Raw genomic sequence first — 26,083 nt, 5'->3', positions numbered from 1 at the left:
TTCGAATGAGAGTTTAGTCTGAAATCTTTTGCCAATGGAGAGATAATCTTGACACTTTTCCAATTACAGGTCGCTTATCCAGAGAATACACATAATGTGTCTTTTATGCACTGGTTTACATTGCCTTCTCCATCCTCATGCCATTGATCATTGTCGATGGTTCCAGCTTTTAGGAGCTGTTTCCCACCCCAAAGGCAAGAGAGTGCCATGAACTTCTGTCTGCTCCTCCGCTCTCTTTGACAAGGCCATTGGCAGAATGAGGGTGACTTCTTATGCTGGAAGTTATCAGCCACTGTTGCTGATAACTTTTATTCAAAATTTACGCAGCGGCAGGTTTCAAACCCAGGACTGAGGATGTTTTGATTACTAATCAAAGACGCTACCCCTAGCCCACAGGTCTATAGCTAGTCACATTCTCTATGTTGTGAGTAGCAATATTCTATTTCATTTTTATGATTTGAGATTACAAAATTAGGAAGGAAAACGGCCTTCATTGCCCAATACTGGAGCTGACAGTAACAAGCTCATTTTACAGTTTTATAGCCAGAAAATCATTTCTCAATGATATAAAATGCCTGAAATATATACAAAGAAACTGATGGGCTTAGCTCAGTATGGCAGGCAGCCACACAAAACCGACAACAATAAATAAAACCTACCATTCAAAAATTTTTTTTTCATCAGTGACATCTGTCTGTTTATATTCACATTTATGTAAGGGATTCTCCTTTCAACCAACATAAAATTTCTGACAAGGCACCAGAGCAATTAAGTTGTATGTTCTGGACACCTCCTTAGATTGTATTAATTAATTTTCATTAAAATGAATTGTATATGTGGTAAGAAAAAATATTTTTACTTTTGTTGTTAAATTTAATTATATTCTTATTAAGCTTATCCATTATGGGTGCTTTAGAACCCATGACTGTTAATTGAATCTAAATACATAAAACTGCAACCAGTCACATTTTTTAATAGTTATTAATTATTCCATGAACCAGTTTTTGAACCTTTTCAGATTCATCTTCAGATGGTTTTCTGGAAGTTACATCACCATTTCTAGCATAATGCTGGGTGCTGGCTTGCAACAGTATGGGCTTTTTTCTGTTAGTGTCCATCTGTCTGCTTCCATTTTGGTGGCCAGTTGGTACATCATTTCACACACTTAGACATGATCTGTGTGCATGTAACTTCCAGAAAACCATGTGAAGGTGAACCTAAAAGGATTCGAAAACTGGTTCATGGAATAATAAATAACTATTCAAAAAAGTGACTGGTTGCAGTTTTATGTATTTACATTACAATAATTATATTCTACTAGCAACTTAACACCAAACACTAATATGTCCATTTTTACTAAAATTAAAACCTCTCTGTTGTTTAATAATCCGTAAATAGTGCATGATGAACTTTTAAATACATTTGTCTTCAGATTCAGATTTGTTGTTATCTTGCATTTCTGAAATGCTTCACCCATGAAATAATTTTCTCTGTGGACTGCACTGGCTCACCTCTTTCGACTCTGTCAGCATTGCCATTGTTCTTTTGCTGAAATCTTAGATTCTTCAAGCAATTTTCTGATTTGTAGAAAGGAATATAAAATGCTTGTTCCTTTAACAAATTCTTGTATTCCATCTCACTGTACAATCACTTGTTGTATTTCAATATTTATCAACAGAGAAACATCACTTGTATATACAGCTTGGGGTTTTACATAACTAATGAGATTTTTAGTCAACTTGTGTTCTGCTGAGACATCATTCAGGATCGTCACGGTGCATACATTTTCTCAGTGGGGTACTGCCGTACTCCAGACCAGAACGTCACCTCATGGAAGTTATGCAAACCACACCCAGTACTGCAAATTGTGGTAATACTGCAGAGAAACAAGGCATACATCCATGTCAGTATTACATCAAAATAGATGACAAAAAATGAGAAACAGGTTTCAGTCTTTAACTATTATACTATTACAAGGTTGCAACTATTGTGACCAATGGTCGTTATCTAGGTTGATGTAGGTTTTACATAGAGTGATACACCATGTTTAGAACTTCTCCCCTGACCCATGGACTGAAGTGGTCCAAATGTGACAGAAAATTTCCTTGCCCTGAAAGGACTGACATAGGGGAACTTATAACGCTCAAGCTCTAACATTTATGGAGATACAGACACAAGTTATTTTTAAGCCCCTACCTTATGGACTGCCCTGCATAACAGGCGTGTTGTGTAGGAATAGTGTCAACCTGCCTTATTGACCTGCTTTGTAGGGCGGCCTACACATCAGGTGCAAGAAGTGGTTTTTCAGCCTTGATGTGTAAGCTGCCCAGCACAACAGACATCTTGGATTAGAGTATTATCTGCCTGCTTTATTGACATGCTTTGTAAGACAGTCTACATATCATGAGGAAACAAAGCATTTTGCCCTTGGCATATACACATATTGTGGGAGTAGCACCAACCTGCTTTATGAAACTCACTTCCAGGGGCTAAGCACATAAATGAGGGTGCCTGGTGTGGGGGCGATGTTGAGATTGGTAGAGGAGGAGATGGAGAGAGCAGGAGGGGATTGATAGGGGAGACAAGGGGGGCAGTAGGGGATCAATAGGGAGAGATGGGGCAGGATGGGATGTGCAGAGAGGGAAGAGGAGATGGACTGAGAGGTGGGAGGAGAAGATGGACAGATAGGAGAGGTGGAATTGATAAGCAGAGAGGGGGAAAGGGAGGGGGGGGAGAGATGCAGGAGACTGGTTGAAGGTGTGAGGGAAGAGGGGGAGAGGGAGAGAAAATAGTGGGAGTACAAGGTGGACAGAAGTGGATTAGTGAGAAAGAGATGCACATGGAGAGGGGGAGGAGGTAAATGTGTGATATGTATCAGACACACAAGTCAGAAGATGCTAGAGAGAGAGAGAGAGAGAGAGAGAGAGAGAATGCTTTTTAAGCCCCTTCCATATGGGTTACCATGCTCGATGCACCTGTTTTGTGGATATGCTGTTGCCATGTCTTACCCACCTGCTTGGCAAAGCAGGCTTTTCAGCTCCCAGTGAACAGGCTGTCCTGCATGATGATAATGTTGTGTTAGAGCAGTATGGGCCTGCTTTAAAGATAGTTTTTGGAAGGGCTATAAATGTGGATAGGAACTCTGGTGGAAGGTTGATCTGGATAAATGATGGGACGGTCAGAGAGGTAGTGGGAGGGGATGGTTGGGAACAGAGGGGATGAGGAAGGGATGGACAAATAATGTGTGTGTGTGTGTGTGTGTGGGGGGGGGGGGGGGGGGGTGGATCACAAACAGAGGGAGTGGATGTAATGAACTAACAGAGAGGAGTGATGAGGAGATGGACAGAGAAAGGGGGATGGGGAAATGGGTGGAGAAGCAAAGGCCTAGACTAGCATTGATGGGGAAGAGGTGATGGGCAGAGAGGAGGGAAGAAAAAGATGGGTGCATTATATGTGACATATATGTTGGCTGTTTATATAAATAAACCTCATAACTCCATTTTGTTAAATGCTACAGAAGAAGCAACTTGTGTAAGTATATAGTATAAGTTATTGGCAGGTTAGAGAAATCCATGCACTTGCAAATCTCTCATTGACAAGAGATTTATAGGTTACTGGCTGAGCTTTCACAGGCAGATGCATATCATTGACATAAGTGCGCGCGCGCGCACACACACACACACACACACACACACACACACACACGGTCTCACACACACACACACACACACACACACACGGTCTCTCTCCTATGGATTGCCAGGCCCATTTGCTCTCGTGTTTCAACAGATATTTGCAATTTCTTTTTTGCAACATGTAGCTAGAGTAACTCCAAAGAAATTCTGCTCATCACCTCTTTCATAGGATGACCAGTGGCAATAGAAAGTGTCATTTTGTTTGCCCATTACAAAGTAAATTATTTTTAAAGTTGAATTTCACATGCCTATTTGATAGAGTGATCCAAATTAGTGTAGTGCTTTATTTGTTTTATCAATATGTATTAACAGGAACAGTAAAACATGAGACCCCTGCGGATCCGGAAGCGGCCCGAGGCATTCCTGCCTGTCATAAGAGTCGACTAAAAGGGGTCTTACGCAGTTCGGCCCTGTAAGTTCAGGTCCCATTTTATGGTTTGACCTGCTACTTTCCAAATTCTACAGAAGTACGGGCCATAAGAGGAAGGATGCCTTACATGGTGCACGAGTTATCCATAGTGCCTGTAGATTCGATCTCCTGAACCTCATGTCATGGCTTTGCATCTACACCTCTAATTCAACTATTTGGGAAAGGACACTTTCCGGGGTATTTCATCTTCTTCCGTTGTCTCCTGTCCTCTTTTGCTCCCATGACAGTAACAGATTTCTCTGCGCCCAATATCCAGCACAGTAGCCAGCCCGTTGTGGTGGGACCATCATGTATCCATTTGGTGGTAACCCCTGACGACACAGGGATCGCACTGCTGAAGCCTGAGCTGTAAACTCCCCATGTATGCCACATTGTAGATGTCTGTCTTCCTGAGGCATCAGGACTCACAGCAACGGCCATCATGCCAGGTATCCTTTGCTGTGGCTGGGTGGCGTCTGTGGGGAGAGCCCCTGATTGGAGTGGGTGTCATCAGGGCAGATGACCCGCAATGAAGCGGACTAAGTCATCTCTTGCTGGTGACCGTATGGCTCCAGCAGTCTCTAAGAAGGGCAAGATCGAGTACAATGCTGACAGATATGACTGTAAATCATTTCCGTCCCTCGTTACACGATGGGAGGAATGCAGGGATACAGAAAAAAGAGAGTTATATTCACCTTGGTATTTAGTCTGTAGCAGAATGGACGAGGCTCCTTTCTACCTACAAAGCCTCAGTTTTTTGTTGAACATTGTGAGGATAATTTTGGGAAGTGACAGCGCTGTCCAAGATGAGAAGTATTGCAGTCTTGATTCAGACAGCATCTCCAGCCCAATCTCAGGTGTTACTCGCTTCTGACTGGCTGTGTGATATTCCTGTTTCCGTCACTCCTCAACATGGTCTAGGGGATTCCATCATGACCTCCTCTTGCAGTCTGATGATGAGCACCATGCCAATCTAGATTGGCGGGGTGTTCATTTCATCTGGCACATTTACAGGGGACCCAAAGACAACAGGGTTGCTACCGGTGCCTTCATGTTGGCCTTTGAGGGTGATTCATTGCCTGAAAGGTCAAGGTAATGGTTTACCGCTGCGACATTAAACCATATGTCCCTCCCCCTATGCACTGCTTTATGTGCTGGAAATTTTGGCACATCTTCCAGCTGCACTTCCAGTGCCACATATCAAGACTGAATATGTCCACTGCTTCCAGATAGTCCATGTGCGCCTCTTCCCACTTGTATCAACTGTGGAGAGCAACACTCCCCCTGTTCACCAGACTGCACTGCACTCCAAAAGGAGTGGAAAATCATTGAGTACAAGACCCTGCAATGCTTTAGGAGCAATGCCCCCTCCAAATGCAGGGGACATCAGTCCCCCCCCCCCCCTCCCCCCCACCCCCCCACCCCTCCAGCCAGAGAAGCAACAGCCTCCTCCGGCTCCTCTTGTGCAGAAGGGGTCCCTTGCAACCCTCTCTCCTCTCTCCCATGGTCTCCACTAATGGCACAGCAGATACTCACCAGTATCTAAAGGAGCCAAAAGCTGCTGGATGAAGAGCTTCACAGTCTTCCTCTGTGCCTGAAGCTACTTTGAAGAAGTCCCCCCAGCAAGCTCCTAAAGAGTAGAGAGAGGGCAAGCAAACAAAAAGTCTGCTAAGAAATAGGACCCTTCAGTGACCCCACCACCACCACTCCCCACCGACTCTGCACCTGATGATGAGTTGGAAATCTTAGCATCACCTGAGGAACTGGATCTCACTGATGCCTAATCCACAACAGAAATGGATACAAATACTCAATTGGTGACAGCATGTGTTCCTGAGGTGTAACCTACCTCCTAAGTACTTCATGCCTTCCCAGCCTCATGATAATGTCATTCTCCAGTGGGATTTCTCTGGTTTTTTTCCACCACCTGGCTGAGCTATGGCAACTGTTAAGCTTTGCACCAGCTTTCTGCATTGCCCTCCAGGAAACCTTGTTCCCGGCAATGCAAACCCCTGCCCTCTGCAGCTATAGGGGGTATTACAAGAACCATAGTGACTATATTAGAGTGTCAGGTGGAGTTTGTGTCCATATCCTGAACTCAGTATGCAATGGACCTGTGCCCCTTCAAAACTCTCTTGAAGCTGTGGCTGTCAGGATAAGGAGAATGCAGGAAATAACTGTCTGCAACATATATCTTCCTCCAGATGCTGCAATACCCCTGAACACATTGGGTGCACTGATTCATCAACTCCCTAAACCTTTCCTACTTTTGGGAGGTTTTAACGCCCGTAACCCCATGTGGGGTGGCATCATGCTTACTGTCCAAGGTAGAGATGTTAAAACTTTCCTGTCACAACTCAACTTCTGCCTCTTAAATACTAGTGCTCCCAAACATTTCAGTGTGGCACTTAATCGACCACTGTTTTATCCCTCTGCAACCCAGGAGTTCACCCATCTGTCCACTGGGAAGCCCACAATGACTTTTGTGGCAGTGACCACTTTCCTATCTTCCTGTCACTCACCCAGCACCATTCCCATGGACATCTACCAAGATAGTCTTCAAACAAGGCAGACTGGGAAGCTTTCACCTCTGCTGTCACCATTGAATCTTCCCCAGATGGTACCATCAATATGGTAGTTGAGTGGGTCACTACAACGATTGTTTCTGCAGCGGAAAACAGAATCTCTTGTTCACTAGGGTCCCCCTCGCGAACATCAGTACCTTGGTGGTCGCCAGAAATCGCTGAGGCCATTAAAGAGCATCAGCGAGCTCTACAGCAACATAAGTGGCAGACTTCCCTAGAGCTTCTACTAGTTTTTAAATAGCTTCATGCCTGCATTTGCCAGCTTATAAAAAGTCAGAAACAGGCATGTTGGGAGAGGTACATCTCGACCATTGGGTGCCATACATCACCTTCCCAAGTCTGGACGAAGATCAGATGTGTTTGTGAGTACAAGACCCCGACCGATGTCACTGGCATTAATATCAATGGCATGTTATCTACCAATGCAAACACAATTGCTGAGCACTATGCTCGAGCCTCCGTTTTGGAGAATTATCCCCCAGTATTTCGCACCCTCAAGCGGCAGATGGAAAGGAAAGCCCTCTCATTCACTGAATGCCACAGTGAACCTTATAATGCTCCATTTATAGAGTGGGAGCTCCTCAGTGTCCTTGCACTTTGCCCCGACACAGCTCCTGGGCCAGATTGGATCCACAGTCAGATGATCAAACATCTCTCGTCCAACTACAAGCGACATCTCCTCATCACCTTTAGCCAGATCTGATGCGATGGTGTCTTTCCATCCCAATGGTGAGAGAGCACCATCATTCCAGTACTCAAACCCGGCAGATACCCCCTTGATGCGGATAGCTATTGGCCCATCAGCCTCACCAACGTTCTTTGTAAGCTGTTAGAACGTATGGTAAGTTGGCGGTTGTGTTGGGTCCTGGAGTCATGTGGCCTACTGGCTCCATGCCTCGGTGGTTTCCGCCAGGGACGCACTACCTCTGATAATCTGGTTTCCCTCGAGTCTGCCATCCAAACAGCCTTTGCCAAATACCAACACCTGGTTGTCATCTTTTTTGATTTATGAAAAGCTTACAACACAACCTGGTGACATCTTATCCTTGCTACATTATATGAGTAGGGTCCCCAGGGCCCGCTACTGATTTTTATCCAAAATTTCCTATCGCTCTGTACTTTTCATGTCCAAGTTGGTGCCGCCCATAGTTCCCCACATATCCAGGAAAATGGGTTCCCGCAGAGTTCTGTATTGAGTGTATCTCTATTTTTAGTGGCCATTAATGGTCTAGTAGCAGCTGTTGAGCCATCCGTCTCACCTTGTCTTTATGCAGATGACATCTGAATTTTGTACGGCTGCACTAGTACTGGTGTTGCTGAGCGGTGCCTACAGGGAGCCATTCACAAGGTGCAGTCATGGGCTCTAGCCCACGGCTTCCAGCTTTCAATGTGAAGTCGTGTGTCATGCACTTGTGTCAGCATTGTACTGTTCATCTGGAACCAGAAATTTACCTTAATGATGATCCACTTACTATAGTGGAGACTTATTGATTCTTAGGACTGGTTTTTGATGCACAATTGATGTGGCTTCCTCATCTATGTCAGTTGAAGCGGAAGCGCTGACAGCACTTCAATGCCCTCCGCTACCTGAGCAACACCAACTGGGCTGCAGGTCGCTCTATGCTGTTGCAGCTCTACAGATCCCTTGTTCAATCCCGCCTTAATTATAGGAGTCTGGTCTATGGTTCAGTGGTGCCCTCAGCATTGCATTTACTCGACTCAGTGCACCACTGCGGTGTTCGACTGGCAACATGAGCTTATAGGGTAAGTCCGGTGACCAGCGTTCTGGTGAAGGCCAGAGTCCCTCCATTGAAGGTTAGGCACGCACAACTGCTCGCCAGTTACATTTCTCACTTTCATAATTCTCCTGAGCATCTGGATTACTGCCTCCTTTTCCCACTCATGGTCATTCATCTCCCGCATCGGAGGCCCAGGTCAGGGCTTACTATTGCGGTTTCCATCCAATCTCTTCTGTCTGAAGTGGAGTCCTTGCCTTTACCAACTTGAAGTCCATTGACGTACACCTCCACAGTTTACACCTAGGCCGAAGCTTCGCCTGTATCTTTCACATGGTCCTAAGGACTCAGTTAACCCCTTAGCTCTCCGCTGTCACTTCCTCTCGATTCTTGACTTGTACTGGGCCATGAAGTGGTTTACACCAATGGCTCAATGGCTGATGGTCACGTTAGCTTCACGCATGTTCATAGAGGACATAGCTGGACAGCACTCCTTTCCAGATGGCTGCAGTGTTTTCACTGCAGAGCTGGTGGCCATTTCTCATGCTCTTGAGCACATCCATTCATGCCCTAACAAATCGTTTCTTCTCTATACTGACTCCTTGAGCAGCCTACAAGTTTTTGACAGTGACCATCCAGGAGTCCATCTATGCCTTGGGATGGTCAGTCATTCCATGGTGTTTGTTTGGACCCCAGGCCATGTCGGAATCCCAGGAAATGAACTTGCCAACAGGCTTGCCAAACATGCTACACAGAAACCGCTTCTGGAGATTGGCATCCCCATAACTGATCTGCGATCATTATTACGCCACTAGGTTTTTCAGCTTTTGGAGACAGAATGGCATAATCTCAATACTGCATGCTATTAAGGAGACTACGAACATTTGGAAGTCCTCCATGCGGTCCTCTCTCAGGGACTCTGTGCTGACTCCGCATTGGCCATATGTGGCTAACACATGGCTATCTCCTCTGTCACTGTGACTCACATATGACTGTTGTCCACATCTTGCTGGACTGCCCACTTTAGCCCCTCTGCAGTGGACTTTTAACCCTACCTTTGATGTTGGGTGACAATGCCTCAACATCAGATTTAGTTTTACATTTTATTCATGAGGGGGGGTTTTATCGTACCATCTAAGGGTGGGCATTTAGCCTTCTCTCCGAGGCCACCACTCTCCCTCCATTTTAACTTTGTTGCACTTTCTTTGCACTTGTTTGTCTTAGTGGTTTTCTTTTCCCTAGGTGTGTTCATCTCGCCTTGTCTTTTTGGGGTGGACGTTTTAATGCGTTGCAGAGCGGCTCGCTCATCCTCTTTTATTATTGTGATCAGCCAGCTCAGACTATCTGCTCTATGGTTTTAATACCTTCTTCTACTTTTCCTTGTGGTGTATTATGTTTTCCCCATTTTTTGTTCATTCCATTTGTTTTCTTTTTAGGTGTGGTTGTCCATTCCTTTTCCCCCTTTTACTTTCTCAAATGTACTGTGGGTGTTTTTGTACCTTGAGCCTTGCTTGCAGCAGGAAAAAGGGACTGATGTGCCTGTAGTTTGGTCCCTTTATACCCCAAACCAACCAACCAACCAGCAAAACATGAAAAATAGTTAGTACTCCCAGCAGTGCATGAGCAGCACTTCTGTGTGATGATATCAGTCAACCAGGGCTGTGTGCTACTGCTGGAGTACTCCTTATTCTTCATATTTTACAGTTGATAAAAGAAATATTGCACTAGACAACTTTGGACAACATTGTCTAATGGACAGATAAAATTCCACTTTAAAAATCATTTTGTTTGTAATTGGAACCAGCCAACGCTTTCCATTGAAGCTGATTAGGAAAGATGTGAGAGCTGTATTTGTGTGGGCAGTCTCCAGCTAAATGCTGAAAAAAGAAATCATAAATATCTGTCAAGATGCCAGAGGAAATGCAATTGACAACTCTTAGGAGAGATTCCCCATGTACACCTGCCTTATCAACTTGTGTTACAGGGCAGCCTACACATCAGGGGTAAGAAACCATTTTCCAGTTTCTGAAGTGGAAACTGCCAAGCACAACAGGCATGTTGTGTTGGATTAGTATCACCCTGCTTTATCTATCTCCTTTGCTGGGGCTACATATGGATGAGTGTGCAGGAGGGAATGGACTGGGAGACAGGAGGCAGGACGAAATGGGCAGAGAGAGGGAGCAGCAGGAGATGGACGGACATGGGAGGAGGAGGAGGAGGTGGGCAAAGAGCTGGGGAGAAAGATACAGCCAGAGGGGCAGTACGAGGAGGAGATTGAGATGGATCAGCAACAGGGTTGGGGACAACGTGGGCAGATAGAGTGGGAGGAGGAAGTGTGTGCAGTACATGCACCAAACATGTACACTGTGAACATGAAGTCATGGAAAAAAGGTTAGTCTGAAACATATATAAAGCTGAGAATATGTATGTATGTCTGGGAACTCTCCCCAGCCCCCAGACTGAAGAGGTTCAAATTTGGTACACAAAATCATTGCCTAGAGATGACCAACACATGGGCGTAACACACTAATATTTACGGAGATACAGACACACAATGTTTTTTAAGCCCCTGCCATATCAACTGCCCTGCACAACAGGAGTGATGTGATGCAGCAGTATCGATCTGCTTTGCCAGGCAGCCTAAGAATCATGGGAAAATAAGTGTTTCCAAGCCCTCAGTGTGTGACTAGTACCAGCCTACTTTATAAGGTGAGGGGAGGGGGAGGGGGAGGGGTGGACGAGTCAGGAGAGGGGGAGGGGGCAGGAGGGAATGTGTGTACACACACGCGCACACACACACACACACACTCCTTTCCCTGAGAGGACAAACAAAGGGAAGTTTATAATTCTCTAGCTCTAATATTTATGGAGATACAGATGTGTGTTTTTAAGCTGCTGCTGTACAGACTGCTCTGCACAACAGGTGTGTTTTGTGGGAACATTATTGACCTGCTTTGCAGGGCAGTCTACTCATTAGTAGTCGGAGTGGTGCCAGCCTACTTTATCAGCCTCTTTGCAGGGGCTACATGTGCAGATGAACTTGGGGGAAGGTTGAGAAGGATATGGGAGGAGATGAAGAGTGGGAGGGAGCAAGAGGGGAGAGGGAGAGAGGGGGGCAGAATGGCACAGGTAGGGAGAGAGTGGGCAGGAAGGGATGTAAATACAGAGAGGGATGTGGAGGAAGAGATTGACAGAGAGAGAGGGGATGGAGGAGATATGGTAGAGGATGAGATGGACAGAGAGAGGGACAGAAGAGATGGACAATAGTTGGGCGCGCTAGGGATGGACTCAGAGAGGGGGAGAAGGAGATGGACAGAGAGAGGGGTTGAGGAGGAGATGCAAGAGGCAGGTGGAAAAGTGTAGAGGGGTAAAGGGCAGGCAAAACGCCTAGAGATATAATGGGACAGTGGAAAAGGAAGATGAGGACGAGGCAGTGGACAGATAGGGGAGAGAGAATGAGGTGCACAGAGTATTAGCACTGTGGGGCTCATAACCTCCTAGTTCCAAGACAAATGGAGCTACAGGCAAAAATGTATTTTTTCCAGTCCCTGGCGTGCAGGCATATAGGCTGCCCTGTACAACTTGTGGATTGTCTTTAAGTAGTATCAGCCTACCTTAACACCCTGCTTTGCAGTGAAGCCTACACATCAGGTACAAGAAACAGTTTTAAGTCCCCAACGCGTAGGCTGCCCTGCACGAGTGGCATGTTATGGGGGTATCATATAGGCCTGCTTTATCAACCTCCTTTTCAAGGGCTGCATGTATAGATGTGCACGTGTGCAGAGAGGTATGGTTGACGAGATGGATAATGAGATAGGGATAATATGAGATAGACAGAGAAAAGGGGGAGGAGGAGATGGACAGAGGGGGTGTGGTGGCGATGGACAGAGGGAGGAGGAGATGGAGATGTACATTGAGAGGGGAAATGCAGGAGGCAGATCCAAGAGGCAAAGGGTTGATGGGCAGGTGGAAAAGGAAGAGGACTAGGAGGATATGGACAGAGGAAGGTGAGAAGGATATAGGCAGATGGATGAGGGATCAATGTGGTTGGAGAGAGAGTCAGAGGAGATGGAGAGAGAGAGAGAGTAGGTAGGAGTAGATGGACATACAGAGTTGAATAAGATGAGCAGAGAGCTGGGAGGGAGGAAGAGGTTATGTCTGCAATATATGGGTTGACTGTGTATATTGAGAGGGGGGAGGGGGGCAAGGCTAAAATGGGTGGAGGGACAGTGAGGAAGAGTGAGCTTCCATTCTTTTGATGGTGCATTTTCCAGATGTCATAGTCTGTTTTAAGAATAACTGGAGATAGGTGAAGAAATCTTTTACTGGAATGATATTGAAGTACAGTGAACAAAAATAAAATGAAATACTTTATTACAACAGTAATAATATTTTTAAGTAACAGTTTTACAGGATGTAGTTTATAACTACAAATATTACACATAAATAGTGGAAATACAGGTACATTTGGTAGATAAATAGGAACTTGTTTATTTAAGTGTGTACACATTAATGACTTTTTAATTTCTTTATCGATGTAATCATTGCTGCCAGCTTACGTAACCTAGCATATAAAATAAAAAAGATGACTGATGCAATAGCAGCAATTACACACAGCACATCGATAAGCCACAGCTGCCAGAAGTTGAAGTCAAGTGATGGGCTGCGCATGTGACGTGTCCCATTGTGGCGGAGCACGTACTCCAACCACCATATTGCTCGATCCAGTGATGGCGCTTGGTGCTCACGATAGATGACAGACAACTGCTGCATGTTTTCCTTGTAGCTGTGCACAGGGAGAACTGTTTTACTTTTATAGGACAAACACTTAGATTTTTATTGTCCTTGCAAGAACATTGTTTGTATAATTCAGCGAACATTATTTACTCATCAGCAAATCTTTAGACTGAAATATGGCACATTATTTATTGGAATTATAAGGGCAGCAATACTCCATAACTGAGTTGGTGTAAGTTGATCCCTGAGAGCTGCAGTGGGCTGGGTGTAGCAGCTTCATTTGCCCACCTCAATTAATCACATAAAGCCATTTTGTAAATGTCTCTATGACAATGCCTCAGATTTGTCACATTTCTATAAATGGCTACTGTTTCCATCTGCAACCATTTGCACTTCACAGTTGAAAGCTAACAACTGTCCAGCTAGCTGTCAGGGATCATCTTATGTCAGCTCAACTATTGGGTTTCAATGTAATAGAAGGAAACATTCCACATGGGAAAAATTATATATAAAAACAAAGATGAGGTGACTTACCGAACGAAAGCGCTGGCAGGTCGATAGACACACAAACAAACACAAACATACACACAAAATTCAAGCTTTCGCAACAAACTGTTGCCTCATCAGGAAAGAGGGAAGGAGAGGGGAAGACGAAAGGAGGTGGGTTTTAAGGGAGAGGGTAAGGAGTCATTCCAATCCTGGGAGCGGAAAGACTTACCTTAGGGGGAAAAAAGGACAGGTATACACTCGCACACACGCACATATCCATCCACACATACAGACACAAGCAGACATATTTCTGCTTGTCTGCTTGTGTCTGTATGTGTGGATGGATATGTGCGTGTGTGCGAGTGTATACCTGTCCTTTTTTCCCCCTAAGGTAAGTCTTTCCGCTCCCGGGATTGGAATGACTCCTTACCCTCTCCCTTAAAACCCACCTCCTTTCGTCTTCCCCTCTCCTTCCCTCTTTCCTGATGAGGCAACAGTTTGTTGCGAAAGCTTAAATTTTGTGTGTATGTTTGTGTTTGTTTGTGTGTCTATCGACCTGCCAGCGCTTTCGTTCGGTAAGTCACCTCATCTTTGTTTTTATATACAACTATTGGGTTTGTAACAAGAAGCTAAAATTAACACCCAGTGTTGCTTCCAAGTTACTTACTTATCTTATTTTGCATATTTAACGTGATCTGATTAGGGCCATGAACCCCTCTGTCACATCAGACTAGCATTTCACACCTATAGTACTTTAAGAAATAATGATTTAATATGACAAATACTTTCAAAATTATTTTAATGTCTGTAGCGACAAAGTAAGTAAGTATACTGACTTTGATCAGTTAATATGGCAGTACTTGTATTACTGATATTGCTAATAGTGGTGGTGGTGGTGATGGTTGTGATAATGATGATGATGATGATGATAATTACAGTAATAGAAATAATAATAATTAGAATAATAATAATGATACTCGCAGATATAAAAAGAATGTATAAGTGTACAAAAAGATGTTTTCTTGTATAGCAAGTCCTGGGGAAAGGAAATTTAAGGAGATTGCACCAGTTAAGTATACTGGGAAATGAGGAAGATCTGACTGGAAAGAAGAATGTACAAGGGTAATGAGTGCATACAGAGGCAAGGTAATCATTATTGTTGCCTTAGTAAGTATGTTATTAACTGTCTTCTGAAGCTAGGGTTGTTATTCAGTTCTCTAATATACTGCTGAAGGTTATTCCAGAGTCACATTCCTGCTACTGAAAAGGATTTCAAGAAAGTTCTGGAATGATGGAGTGGGACAGAAAGGATTTTACTCTGATGGGACTGTGTGTTTCTGCCATGTTTCTGTCACGTTGTTCAGACAAGAGGAGAGATACAGGGGATAGTGTATGTGCATAAGACAGTTGAGAAGATAGAGGGTACAGAAATCTCTGCACACAGCCAAATAGCTGTGCATATATTGGCGAAATGTGGTCAAAGAGTCAAACACCACAGATATGACAAACACAGGCACTCATAATCCAGGTGCCGTGAGTTTTCCTAAGGAAAGTCTTGCAGGATAACATCACTGTAATCAGTGATTGTAAATATGAGTGTTTGTACAATTTTCTTTTCAGGTCAAGAGGGAAGAGCTTCTTATATTTTTGTAGCGCATGGAGTGACACTGATGCCTTCTTGCACACTGCAGTTATGTGCTCAATCCAATTTAGATTTTGTCTACACTGAAGAGCCAAAGAAACTGGTATATCTGCCTAATAACATGTAGGGCCCATGTGAGCATGCAGAAGTACCACAACATGATGTGACATGGACTCAACTAATGTCTGAAGTAGTGCTGGAGGAAATAGACACCATGAATCCTGCAGGGCTGTCCATAAATGCGTAAGAGTACGAGGGGGTGGAGATCTTTTCTCAACGTACATTGTAAGTCATCCCAGATATGCTCAATAATATTCACATCAGGGAAGCTTTGTGGTCAGCTGAAGTGTTTAAACTCTGAAGAGTATTCATGGAGCCACTCTGTAGCAATTCTGGATGTGTGGGGTGTTGCATTGTCCTGCTGGAATTGTCCAAGTCTGTAGGAATGCACAATGGAAATGAATTGATGCAGGTGATCAGACAGGATGCTTACATATGTGTCACCTGTCAGAGTCATATCTAGATGTATCAGGAGTACCATATCACTCCAAGTGCACATGCCCCACAAATTACAGAGCCTCCACCAGCTTGAGCAGTCCTCTGCTGACATGGCTGACATACGGGGTCCAAGGATTCAGGACGTTTTCTCCATACCTGTACATGTCCATCCAGTCAATACAATTTGAAACAAGACTTGTCCGACCAGGCAACATGTTTCCAATCATCAACAACTCAAAGCTGGTGTTGACGAGCCCAGGCAAGGTGTAAAGCTTTGTATCATGCAGCCATTAAGGGTACAGAAGTGGACCTTCAGCTCCAAAAGAGCATTCAATGATGTTTTGTTGAATGGTTCACACACTGACACTTGTTGATGGCCCAGCATTAAAATCTGCAGCAGTTTGCAGAAGGGTTGCACTTCTGTCACATTGAACAATTCTTTTCAGTCATCATTGTCCCAATCTTGCAAGAACTTTTTTCAGCAATGTCATAAATTTGATGTTTTATTGGATTATTGATATTCACAGTACACATATGAAATGGTCGTTCAGAAAAATCCCCACTTCATTGCTACCTTGGAGATGCTGTGTCCCATTGCTCATATGCCAACTATAAAACGACATTCAAACTCACTTAAATCTTGATAAACTGCCATTGTAGCAGCGGTAAGTGATCTAACAACTGCACTGGACACATGTTGTCTTATATAGGCATTGCCGACCTCAGTGCCGTATTCTGCCTGTTTACATATCTCTGTATATGAATACACATGCCTATACCACTTTCTTTGGTGCTTCAGTGTACTATTACTCCTATACTCCTATACTCTTTGCTGAAGGAGAGAAGTTGATATTTATTGCATTTACGGTTAAAGATGGTCGTGATTCCCAATATTTCAGGCTAATGAGCCTAGATTTACCAACCAGTACCACTTGGGTTTTGGACGAGTTGAGCTTGAACCCTATATCCTGAACCCATTTTGATGGCGAGATTCTCTATAGCTTTCTTCAGGGTTATTGGTTTTTCACTTAGACAACTAGAGATCATCAGTGTACATATGGTATTTGCACTGGGGCAAAACTGATGAAACGTCATTGACGTTCAATGAAAAGGATATAGAACCTAATACCAAACCCTGGGGGACACCTGACAGTACCTGCCTCCACTGTGACTTTATAGTGACAGACATGACACTCTCCTGGTCAGACGTCAGGAATGAGCAAAATCATTGCACTGCACTTGGTGAGCAATTTAGGCTGCTAAGTTTGGCACATAAAATGTTGAAGTTGACAGTGTCAAAGGCTTTGTGAAATTAAGAAACACATGATAGTCACCTCTTTTGCATCCTTGGCAAGATCCAAGTCATCTCTTATCTTTATTAAGGCACATGTTGTGCTGCAATGCTAACTGAAAGCTGATTGGTATTCATCTGGTAGTGTGTTCATAGTTAGGTAATGTGTTAGCTAGTAATAGACTATATATTTTAAGACCTTAAGACCACATGCCTGTAATACTGCACATGGAAGAGACACTGCAGGACATCGAACCACGCAGGATGCTTAACTACAAGCGTGCGAACTGGACACTGTTCAAGGAAACGCTTGATAGTCGCATTCCTGACACCCACGAAATTAACAACACACAGCAAATCGATGAGGCTGTGGAGGCTCTCACAACTGCCGTCCAAGACGCAATGACTGACGCCATTCCATTTACAACACCAAGACAACACTCGACGGCCCCGCCCCAGGAAATCCTGGGCCTTATCTCAATGAGGAACCGCCTCAGGAGATACTGGCAGCGTACCAGGCGCCCGTTCTATAAACTGCACGTCAACAGACTCCAGGGCATAATACGGAATAAAATCCAAACATTCAGAAACGAACAATGGGGACAGAGACTCGCTTGGCTGGATACCACACGTCCTGGCGTGTGGCAGCTGGCCAGACACTTCACCAGGGAGAAACATTACATTCCCACGTTACAAGGACCAGACGGCCCAGCCTACTCCGCGACGGAGAAGGCAGAGCTTATGGCCACAACACTTGCAGCGGCCTTCATGCCGAATCTGGTTCCTTCAGACCCAGCATTCACACTTGAAACGGACCAGGAGGTTACACGACTTGTAGCCCAGCCCTCGCGCGACGAAATCAGACGTACTAGCACAAATGAAGTCACATGGGCTATCAAGCACACCAACGCTAGAAAAGCCCCTGGGCCTGATGGCATTCAAAACCGTGTCCTCCAGGAGTTCACGGATAAAGCCGTAGAATACCTCACACACCTAACGAATGCCATCCTGACACACCAACACTTCCCTGACTTTTGGAAGGCGGCCAAGGTCCTGATGTTCAGGAAGCCAGGGAAAGACCACTCCCTCCCACAAAATTACCGACCCATCAGTCTGCTATGCTCGCTCAGCAAGATTGTTGAGAAGGTAATACTAAAACGTATCACTAGGCATTGTATCGCCAACGACACCCTAAGACCGGAGCAATTCGGCTTTAGGAATCACCACTCGACAACACAACAACTCCTCCGCGTAGTCGAACATATAACACACGGCTACAACATGAACAAAGCCACAGGGGCCGTGTTCCTAGACATCGAAAAGGCTTTTGATCGTCTCTGGCACAACGGACTCATACGCAAACTAAGCGAAGCTGGTTTCCCAGACGGACTCGTACGTCTCATACACTCATATCTCACGAACAGATGTTTCAACACTAACGTGCAGGATAAACAATCAACACAACACGGTATCCAAGCTGGAGTACCCCAAGGAAGCATTCTGGGGCCCATCTTGTTTAACCTGTACATTAATGACTACCCAGCGACACGAAACACGACGTTAGCCGTCTACGCGGATGACACAGCCATCCTCGCGCAAGACTGGAAACCGTCGAACATTAACTCACGAATACAGACAGCACTCAGAACAGCTGAGCCTTGGCTGGAGCGATGGCATATTAAAGTAAACGTTGACAAGTGCGAAGCAGTTCTGTTCACACGCAGACCGAAACTACTGCGCAAACACCAACACTGTAGACCGATAACACTACATACACGCCCAATACGTTTCCGAGAGAAAGTCAGATACCTTGGTGTCTGGCTGGACCGGAAACTTACATGGGGGGACCACATCGAATACGTTGCCAACCGAGCGCACGCGAGGCTCAAACAGCTCTACCCAATGCTCAACAGGGAAAGCACACTGAATAGGAGGGTGTCGAGGTCCTTATACACGACACTGATTAGACCTCTGATGACGTACGCAGCTCCCGTCTGGGGATATGCAGCTCCCACACGACTGCGCCGCCTGCAGATCATACAGAACAAAGTGCTACGAATCATTAGCAATGCTCCACGCTACACACGCACCGTGGATCTTCACCATGAATACCGCCTTGATACCCTCAAGGAAGTATTCAAGAAACATGCCACACGACTATACAGGAACTCGAGACACTCGAACAATCCTTTCATCCTCACTCTGGGAAACTACGATCACAACCACAGGTGGAAACACAAGCGACCAAAGACACTGCTAGCTAGGGCATAACCACCTATGGTAAACTAACATACGCAAACAGCGACAAACGTCGGTAAGCCCCTGCATATCAGCAATACTGACTGGCAACTACCAGCTGCTATAAGAGCCGACCAACAGGCCACAGCAGGGACACCGACGAGCTCGCCCACAGACGCACGAACAATCTCCCAACACTCCCTCACACTGTGCCTCCGGTATATGACCTATCGGACACAAGACCGATAACAAACATAACTGTTGCAGGTAGCAGGACGCTGAACGAGGACTCTGTACCAGCACCCAGCGCCAGCCGCCGAGCAGCACAAACGCACAACGTCAAGGTATCGACATGCATGATACCCACTACTAACAAAGCCTATCCTTGCACAACCTATCGCAGGCAGCAAGACAACCACTACTGCTCTTGCCGCCCGACCTAACTTTCGCAGAGGTTTTTTTCCCTTGGCTCTTGCCTTGGCACTTTTTTTTCCTCTGCCCTTCAAACCGCTACCCTTCGTCAGATTTCGACCAATCTATCTCCAGATGAGTGCGTATTAATGGTTAATCCTAACCAGACGTACGCAAACATTGCAGCACCCACATCCTGCGACTCCTCACTTTAGTGAATACTAACCCTTATGCAGAGATGGCAGTAGACCTTTTGTGTTGGCCATCATGCCAGTGTGGGTGTGGAGGGGCTCCACCTCTAATTAAAAAAAGTGCAAAAAGAATGTAATTAGATCAATAATCAGGGGGTGCTGTGTCAATGTTCTTTATGGATAGTGGTGTAACTAGTCCCTGTTCCAGTCCTCAGGGAAAATGCTTGCAGTTAAGAAGTGGTTGTAGATATCTGTTACAGTGGGCAGTACTGATTCAATGAAAGCTTCGTAATTTGGGCTGTGATGCCATTGTGTCCGGTAGATGTTGATCTGATATACAAAATGGGTTTTTAGACGGTATTGCAAGTAACATGCTTTTCATAGAATTTTTCATGGTTTCTGTCACCTGTACCCATGAAATAATCAATGAGTCCCTGTTTTATTTGTGGTTCTAGGTAAACTTATGTATGAACAATGTAATATATATGCTTTAGAACTTTCTTCCTTGTTCCTTTGTCCTTAGAATTTATCGTCTACCAGCATGTACCTCAGCACATCATTTGTTGTTCTGTCAATCGACATGTATGCTATTGAGAATTATGTATCCTGGCCTCTTCATTTAATGGAAACAAAGAACTAAGTACAAATATCTCACCATATTTCTTATCCTCACTGAAACATATACTTATATTCTAAGAACAGCTATTTGGTCAGGCAGGAGAGGATGGGTAGTGTTTGATGATGACCCTCTAAGAAACTACTCAATAGTACAATTCAAAGACATTAAATTTTATGTTTAAGACATTAATTTAGTAGTTGGTCTTTCTAAATGCTACTGATTTATCAACATTGCTGAAAATATCTTACTCATTGTAACCAAGGCACATGGTTGCAAACAAGTTACATACATTTCCAAATAAATGAAAATTTGTTGCTTTTACCTAACAAACAGTTCAACCAGCAATGAAGTTATGGCCACCTTTTCTCTATATAAATACTGAGAAGTCACCAAATTTTATTGAAAATTTCTTAAAGATTCAGAGTTTTTGGGTAAAGGAGTATAGCATACATCTGAATTAGAAATGAAGCATTAACGTAATGGACAAAAACAAAGAGAATTTCAGAAATAAATGCAAAAGATTAAAGTTTAATGTTCTGTTAAGAGTGATTGATGTGGGAAACTTGTTGTGGTCTTTTCACAGGTAACATCCTAACATTCATCCAGATTGCATTAGAAAAACTGTGGGAAACCCAAATATGGCTGACCAGATGTAAGATCAGTGTTTTTACCAGTACCTCAGCTTGCTCAATTACTTGAGTAAAATACTTTTCAGTATGATGCTGCATCACACTGTGAACTAAAGTGACATACGAGTCACTGTTTAACCAGCTTTCAGTAGTCTTCTGAACATTGAAACAGCTCTGATTACCATATACATGGTGTCTCAATTCATATGTCATGTGGCAATCCATTAACCCTTCTAAGACATAATTGCTCTATTCAGAGAGCATCTGAGAAGTAATGAAAAGCATGGAGGGAACATACAGAAGGCTGTTGCTTGTATTACACTGCAGATGATTGGCAACCAATAGAGAATTCTGCACTTGTTACCAGAAGCAATGTCTCCTACTGACAATCATTGATCCAAAATGACTGTATCTCAAGGCTGTATGTTTATATGTTTTCACCTGTCTCTTAAGGACCTGCCACTCACTGGATATATACAAATGCCATGGCTCATGGAAAATCACATTGCCTGCAAAATTCTGACCCACTGTGTCCCTTCTGCATCCTTCTGAAAGGAACCATTCTTACATTAGCCTTACGTAAAACTTAAATTGGGATTTCCATACAGAGATTCAAACTGCTGTCCTCCTAAACCCAAGTCTAGCATCTTTCTACTGAGCTACTTCCCTTAGTCAAACGAAGTGCTAGTTCTCCTGTTATCACATTCAGTTGCTCATAATCTGAATGTCACCTTCATATGCTTTCCATTGTGTTGTTAAAAAATCTTGAATGGTGCAAAATTAACAGATTATTTGTTTCAGTAATCCATGGATGGCACAATTGTGGATAATTCTTGCTTTTTGGGTGCCAGTATGAAACAAAGATATTTTGGTGTAATTACATGCTCAAAAGAGGAGAGGTCAGTTAGCAGTTTAACCATCTTTCTTAGAAGTACTACCTTACAGATGTGGCCAGATAAGTTACAGGCTTTCATGACCAGTGTCAAGTTTAATATAATCCTTTTGGGTATAATACCACTGCATACTATAAGAATGAAATAAAGTAAAATTAAAACAACCATTTGATCAACTTTCAGTGGTCTTCTTTAGAGCCCTAAAACTATTTATTTTATTCCATTTTCATGGCTTGATGCAGCATTACTCTCAAAAAGATTTTATTTATGGTGACACTCGCTGTTGCATCAATATACAGAATTATTCTAAATTAGTTACTTATAAGTAACAGTATATAATTTTGAAACCACGGACTGACTATTATCTAAGAGCTCTTCAGACCTTGCATTGTGTTCTCAGCTTTTTATCATATGCTTCCAGATGTCATGCCATTTGCTCATTATTTGGAAACAATGCATGATTGCACTAACAATGGAGATGCATACTGGTAAGAAGATGCTTCAAAATGGAGTATCATGAAGCTCTGCCTTGAGTAAGGACTATGAAACCATGGTATGATCAGTTTGTGGATTGAAAGGTCAATGTCACCCACAGGCAGCAGGCTCTTGCACATCTGGAGAGAAGTGTTGTTGCTGTTGTTGTTGTTGTTGTTGTTGTTATGGTCTTCAGTCCTGAGACTGGTTTGATGCAGCTCTCCATGCTACCCTATCCTGTGCAAGGTTCTTCATCTCTGAGTACTACTGCAACCTACATCCTTCTTAATCTGCTTAGTGTATTCATCCCCTGGTCTCCCTCTGCAATTTTTACCCTCCAAGCTTCCCTCCAATACTAAATTGGTGATCCTTTGATGAATGTGTCCTACCAACCGATCTCTTCTTATAGTAAAGTTGTGCCACAAATTCCTCTTCTCTCCAATTCTATTCAGTACCTCCTCATTAGTTACATGATCTACCCATCTAATCTTGAGCATTTTTCTGTAGCACCACATTTTGAAAGCTTCTATTCTCTTCTTGTCTAAACTATTTATCATCCATGTTTCACTTCCATACATGGCTACACTCAATACAAATACTTTCAGAAAGGACTTCCTGACATTTAAATCTATACTCGATGTTAACAAATTTCTCTTCTTCAGAAATGCTTTCCTTGCCACAGCCAGTCTACATTTTATACCTTCTCTACTTCGACCATCCTCAGTTATTTTGCTCCCCAAATAGCAAAACTCATCTACTACTTTAAGTGTTTTCTATTTCCTAATCTAATTCCCTCAGCATCACCTGATTTAATGCGACTACAGTCGATTATCCTCGTTTTGTTTTTGTTAATGTTCATCTTATATCCTCCTTTCAAGACACTGTCCAGTCCATTCGACTGCTCTTCTAGGTCCTTTGCTGTCTCTGACACATGATATATCTAATGTGTAACAAGAGGAAGCCCCATGGAGCATTTGTAGAAAGGAACTTGATGTTCTGTCAGTTTCAGAACAGAGAATAAATTACATCAGGTAAGTAAATCTCCTGTCTTATTTAATCCTACTTGTAGATACATAATTTTGAATATTGTGGATGCTGAATGATTTTGATAGACATCATAAGGAGTAAACCAAGTTTTTGGAAATGCTTAATATGAGAGATACCAGGCAATTGAATGATGGATGGTAAGAAAATTTCAGTATAGTTTTGAAATGTAAATATCTTGAAAAGAAAAATAAGATGAACGCCACAAAATAAAAACAAAGGTAATGGAATGTGGTCGAATTAATTCAGGCAATACTGAGGGAATTAGATTAGGAAATGAGACACTAAAAGCAATAGATGAGTTTCCTGTCTGGGCCACAAAAAAAAAAAAAAAACTGATGTTTGCCACAGTAGAGTGGATGTGAAATGGCAACTGCCAATTCCAAAAAAAGCACATCTGTAAAAGAGAAATGTGTTAACATATCAGAATGCACTACTGTACAGAACTGAAAAGTGGATGATTAGTGGTTCAGATAAGAAGAGAATAGAAGTTTTCAATGTGATGCCACAGAAAAATGCTGAGGGTTAGATGGGTAGATCAAGCACCCGTAACTAAAGAAAGGGGGTATTGAATAAAACTATGGAAAAAAGAAATCTGTGGCACAACTTGATTAAAAGGGGTAATTAGTTGATACGATACATCCTGAGATACAATGGAGGGAAATATGATGGTTAAGAATTGTGGAGGGAAACCAAGGGATTAATACAATAACAAGATTCAAATTAATGCAGGTTGCAGTAGTTACTCAGATATGAAGAGGCGTTCACAGGATAGAGTAGCGTGGAGAGTTGCATCAAACCAGTCTTTTGTCTGAAGACTACAACTACACTCCTGGAAATTGAAATAAGAACACCGTGAATTCATTGTCCCAGGAAGGGGAAACTTTATTGACACATTCCTGAGGTCAGATACATCACATGATCACACTGACAGAACCACAGGCACATAGACACAGGCAACAGAGCATGCACAATGTCGGCACTAGTACAGTGTATATCCACCTTTCGCAGCAATGCAGGCTGCTATTCTCCCATGGAGACGATCGTAGAGATGCTGGATGTAGTCCTGTGGAACGGCTTGCCATGCCGTTTCCACCTGGCGCCTCAGTTGGACCATCGTTCGTGCTGGACGTGCAGACTGCGTGAGACGACGCTTCATCCAGTCCCAAACATGCTCAATGGGGGACAGATCCGGAGATCTTGCTGGCCAGGGTAGTTGACTTACACCTTCTAGAGCACGTTGGGTGGCACGGGATACATGCAGACGTGCATTGTCCTGTTGGAACAACAAGTTCCCTTGCCGGTCTAGGAATGGTAGAACGATGGGTTCGATGACGGTTTGGATGTACCGTGCACTATTCAGTGTCCCCTCGACGATCACCAGTGGTGTACGGCCAGTGTAGGAGATCGCTCCCCACACCATGATGCCGGGTGTTGGCCCTGTGTGCCTCGGTCGTATGCAGTCCTGATTGTGGCGCTCACCTGCACGGCGCCAAACACGCATACGACCATCATTGGCACCAAGGCAGAAGCGACTCTCATCGCTGAAGACGACACGTCTCCATTTGTCCCTCCATTCACGCCTGTCGCGACACCACTGGAGGCGGGCTGCACGATGTTGGGGCGTGAGCGGAAGACGGCCTAACGGTGTGCGGGACCGTAGCCCAGCTTCATGGAGACGGTTGCGAATGGTCCTCGCCGATACCCCAGGAGCAACAGTGTCCCTAATTTGCTGGGAAGTGGCGGTGCGGTCCCCTACGGCACTGCGTAGGATCCTACGGTCTTGGCGTGCATCCGTGCGTCGCTGCGGTCCGGTCCCAGGTCGACGGGCACGTGCACCTTCCGCCGACCACTGGCGACAACATCGATGTACTGTGGAGACCTCACGCCCCACGTGTTGAGCAATTCGGCGTTACGTCCACCCGGCCTCCCGCATGCCCACTATATGCCCTCGCTCAAAGTCCGTCAACTGCACATACAGTTCACGTCCACGCTGTCGTGGCATGCTACCAGTGTTAAAGACTGCGATGGAGCTCCGTATGCCACGGCAAACTGGCTGACACTGACGGCGGCAGTGCACAAATGCTGCGCAGCTAGCGCCATTCGACGGCCAACACCGCGGTTCCTGGTGTGTCCGCTGTACCGTGTGTGTGATCATTGCTTGTACAGCCCTCTCGCAGTGTCCGGAGCAAGTATGGTGGGTCTGACACACCGGTGTCAATGTGTTCTTTTTTCCATTTCCAGGAGTGTACAATAATAATAACAACAACAGCAACAAAGTATGGAAAACAAGATTTACAATGGGAAACCTCCATTACACTAAGTCAAGTAAACCAATAGAAATATAATAATAGTATCTACAAGAAAATAAAGATAGAGAGAGGAATAAAACAGTAATGATCACAAAGTATGCTTGCTTTGAACTGGCCTTGTGATTGGCAGTGCAGTAAGAGAGGATAAGAAAAATACTTTCACTCTACAAGATGAATTATTGATTATGCT

The 26,083-nt window shown here is 44.1% G+C and overlaps 1 protein-coding gene across 1 annotated transcript in view; it reads right to left on the bottom strand.

The window, feature by feature from the left end:
- Nucleotides 1-12,934: 12,934 nt before the first annotated feature.
- The window catches only part of LOC124711413 (UDP-glucosyltransferase 2-like), a 113,981-nt gene continuing 100,832 nt past the window's right edge, over nt 12,935-26,083 (bottom strand). The window contains exon 9 of the mRNA XM_047241511.1: nt 12,935-13,211. Within this exon, the coding sequence (XP_047097467.1) occupies nt 12,935-13,211 (277 nt within the window). The remainder of the gene's footprint in view (nt 13,212-26,083) is intronic.

Source organism: Schistocerca piceifrons, chromosome 1, assembly GCF_021461385.2.
Source record: "Schistocerca piceifrons isolate TAMUIC-IGC-003096 chromosome 1, iqSchPice1.1, whole genome shotgun sequence".
Taxonomy (NCBI): Eukaryota; Metazoa; Arthropoda; class Insecta; order Orthoptera; family Acrididae; genus Schistocerca; species Schistocerca piceifrons.
This window is presented reverse-complemented; position numbering and strand designations above follow the sequence as displayed.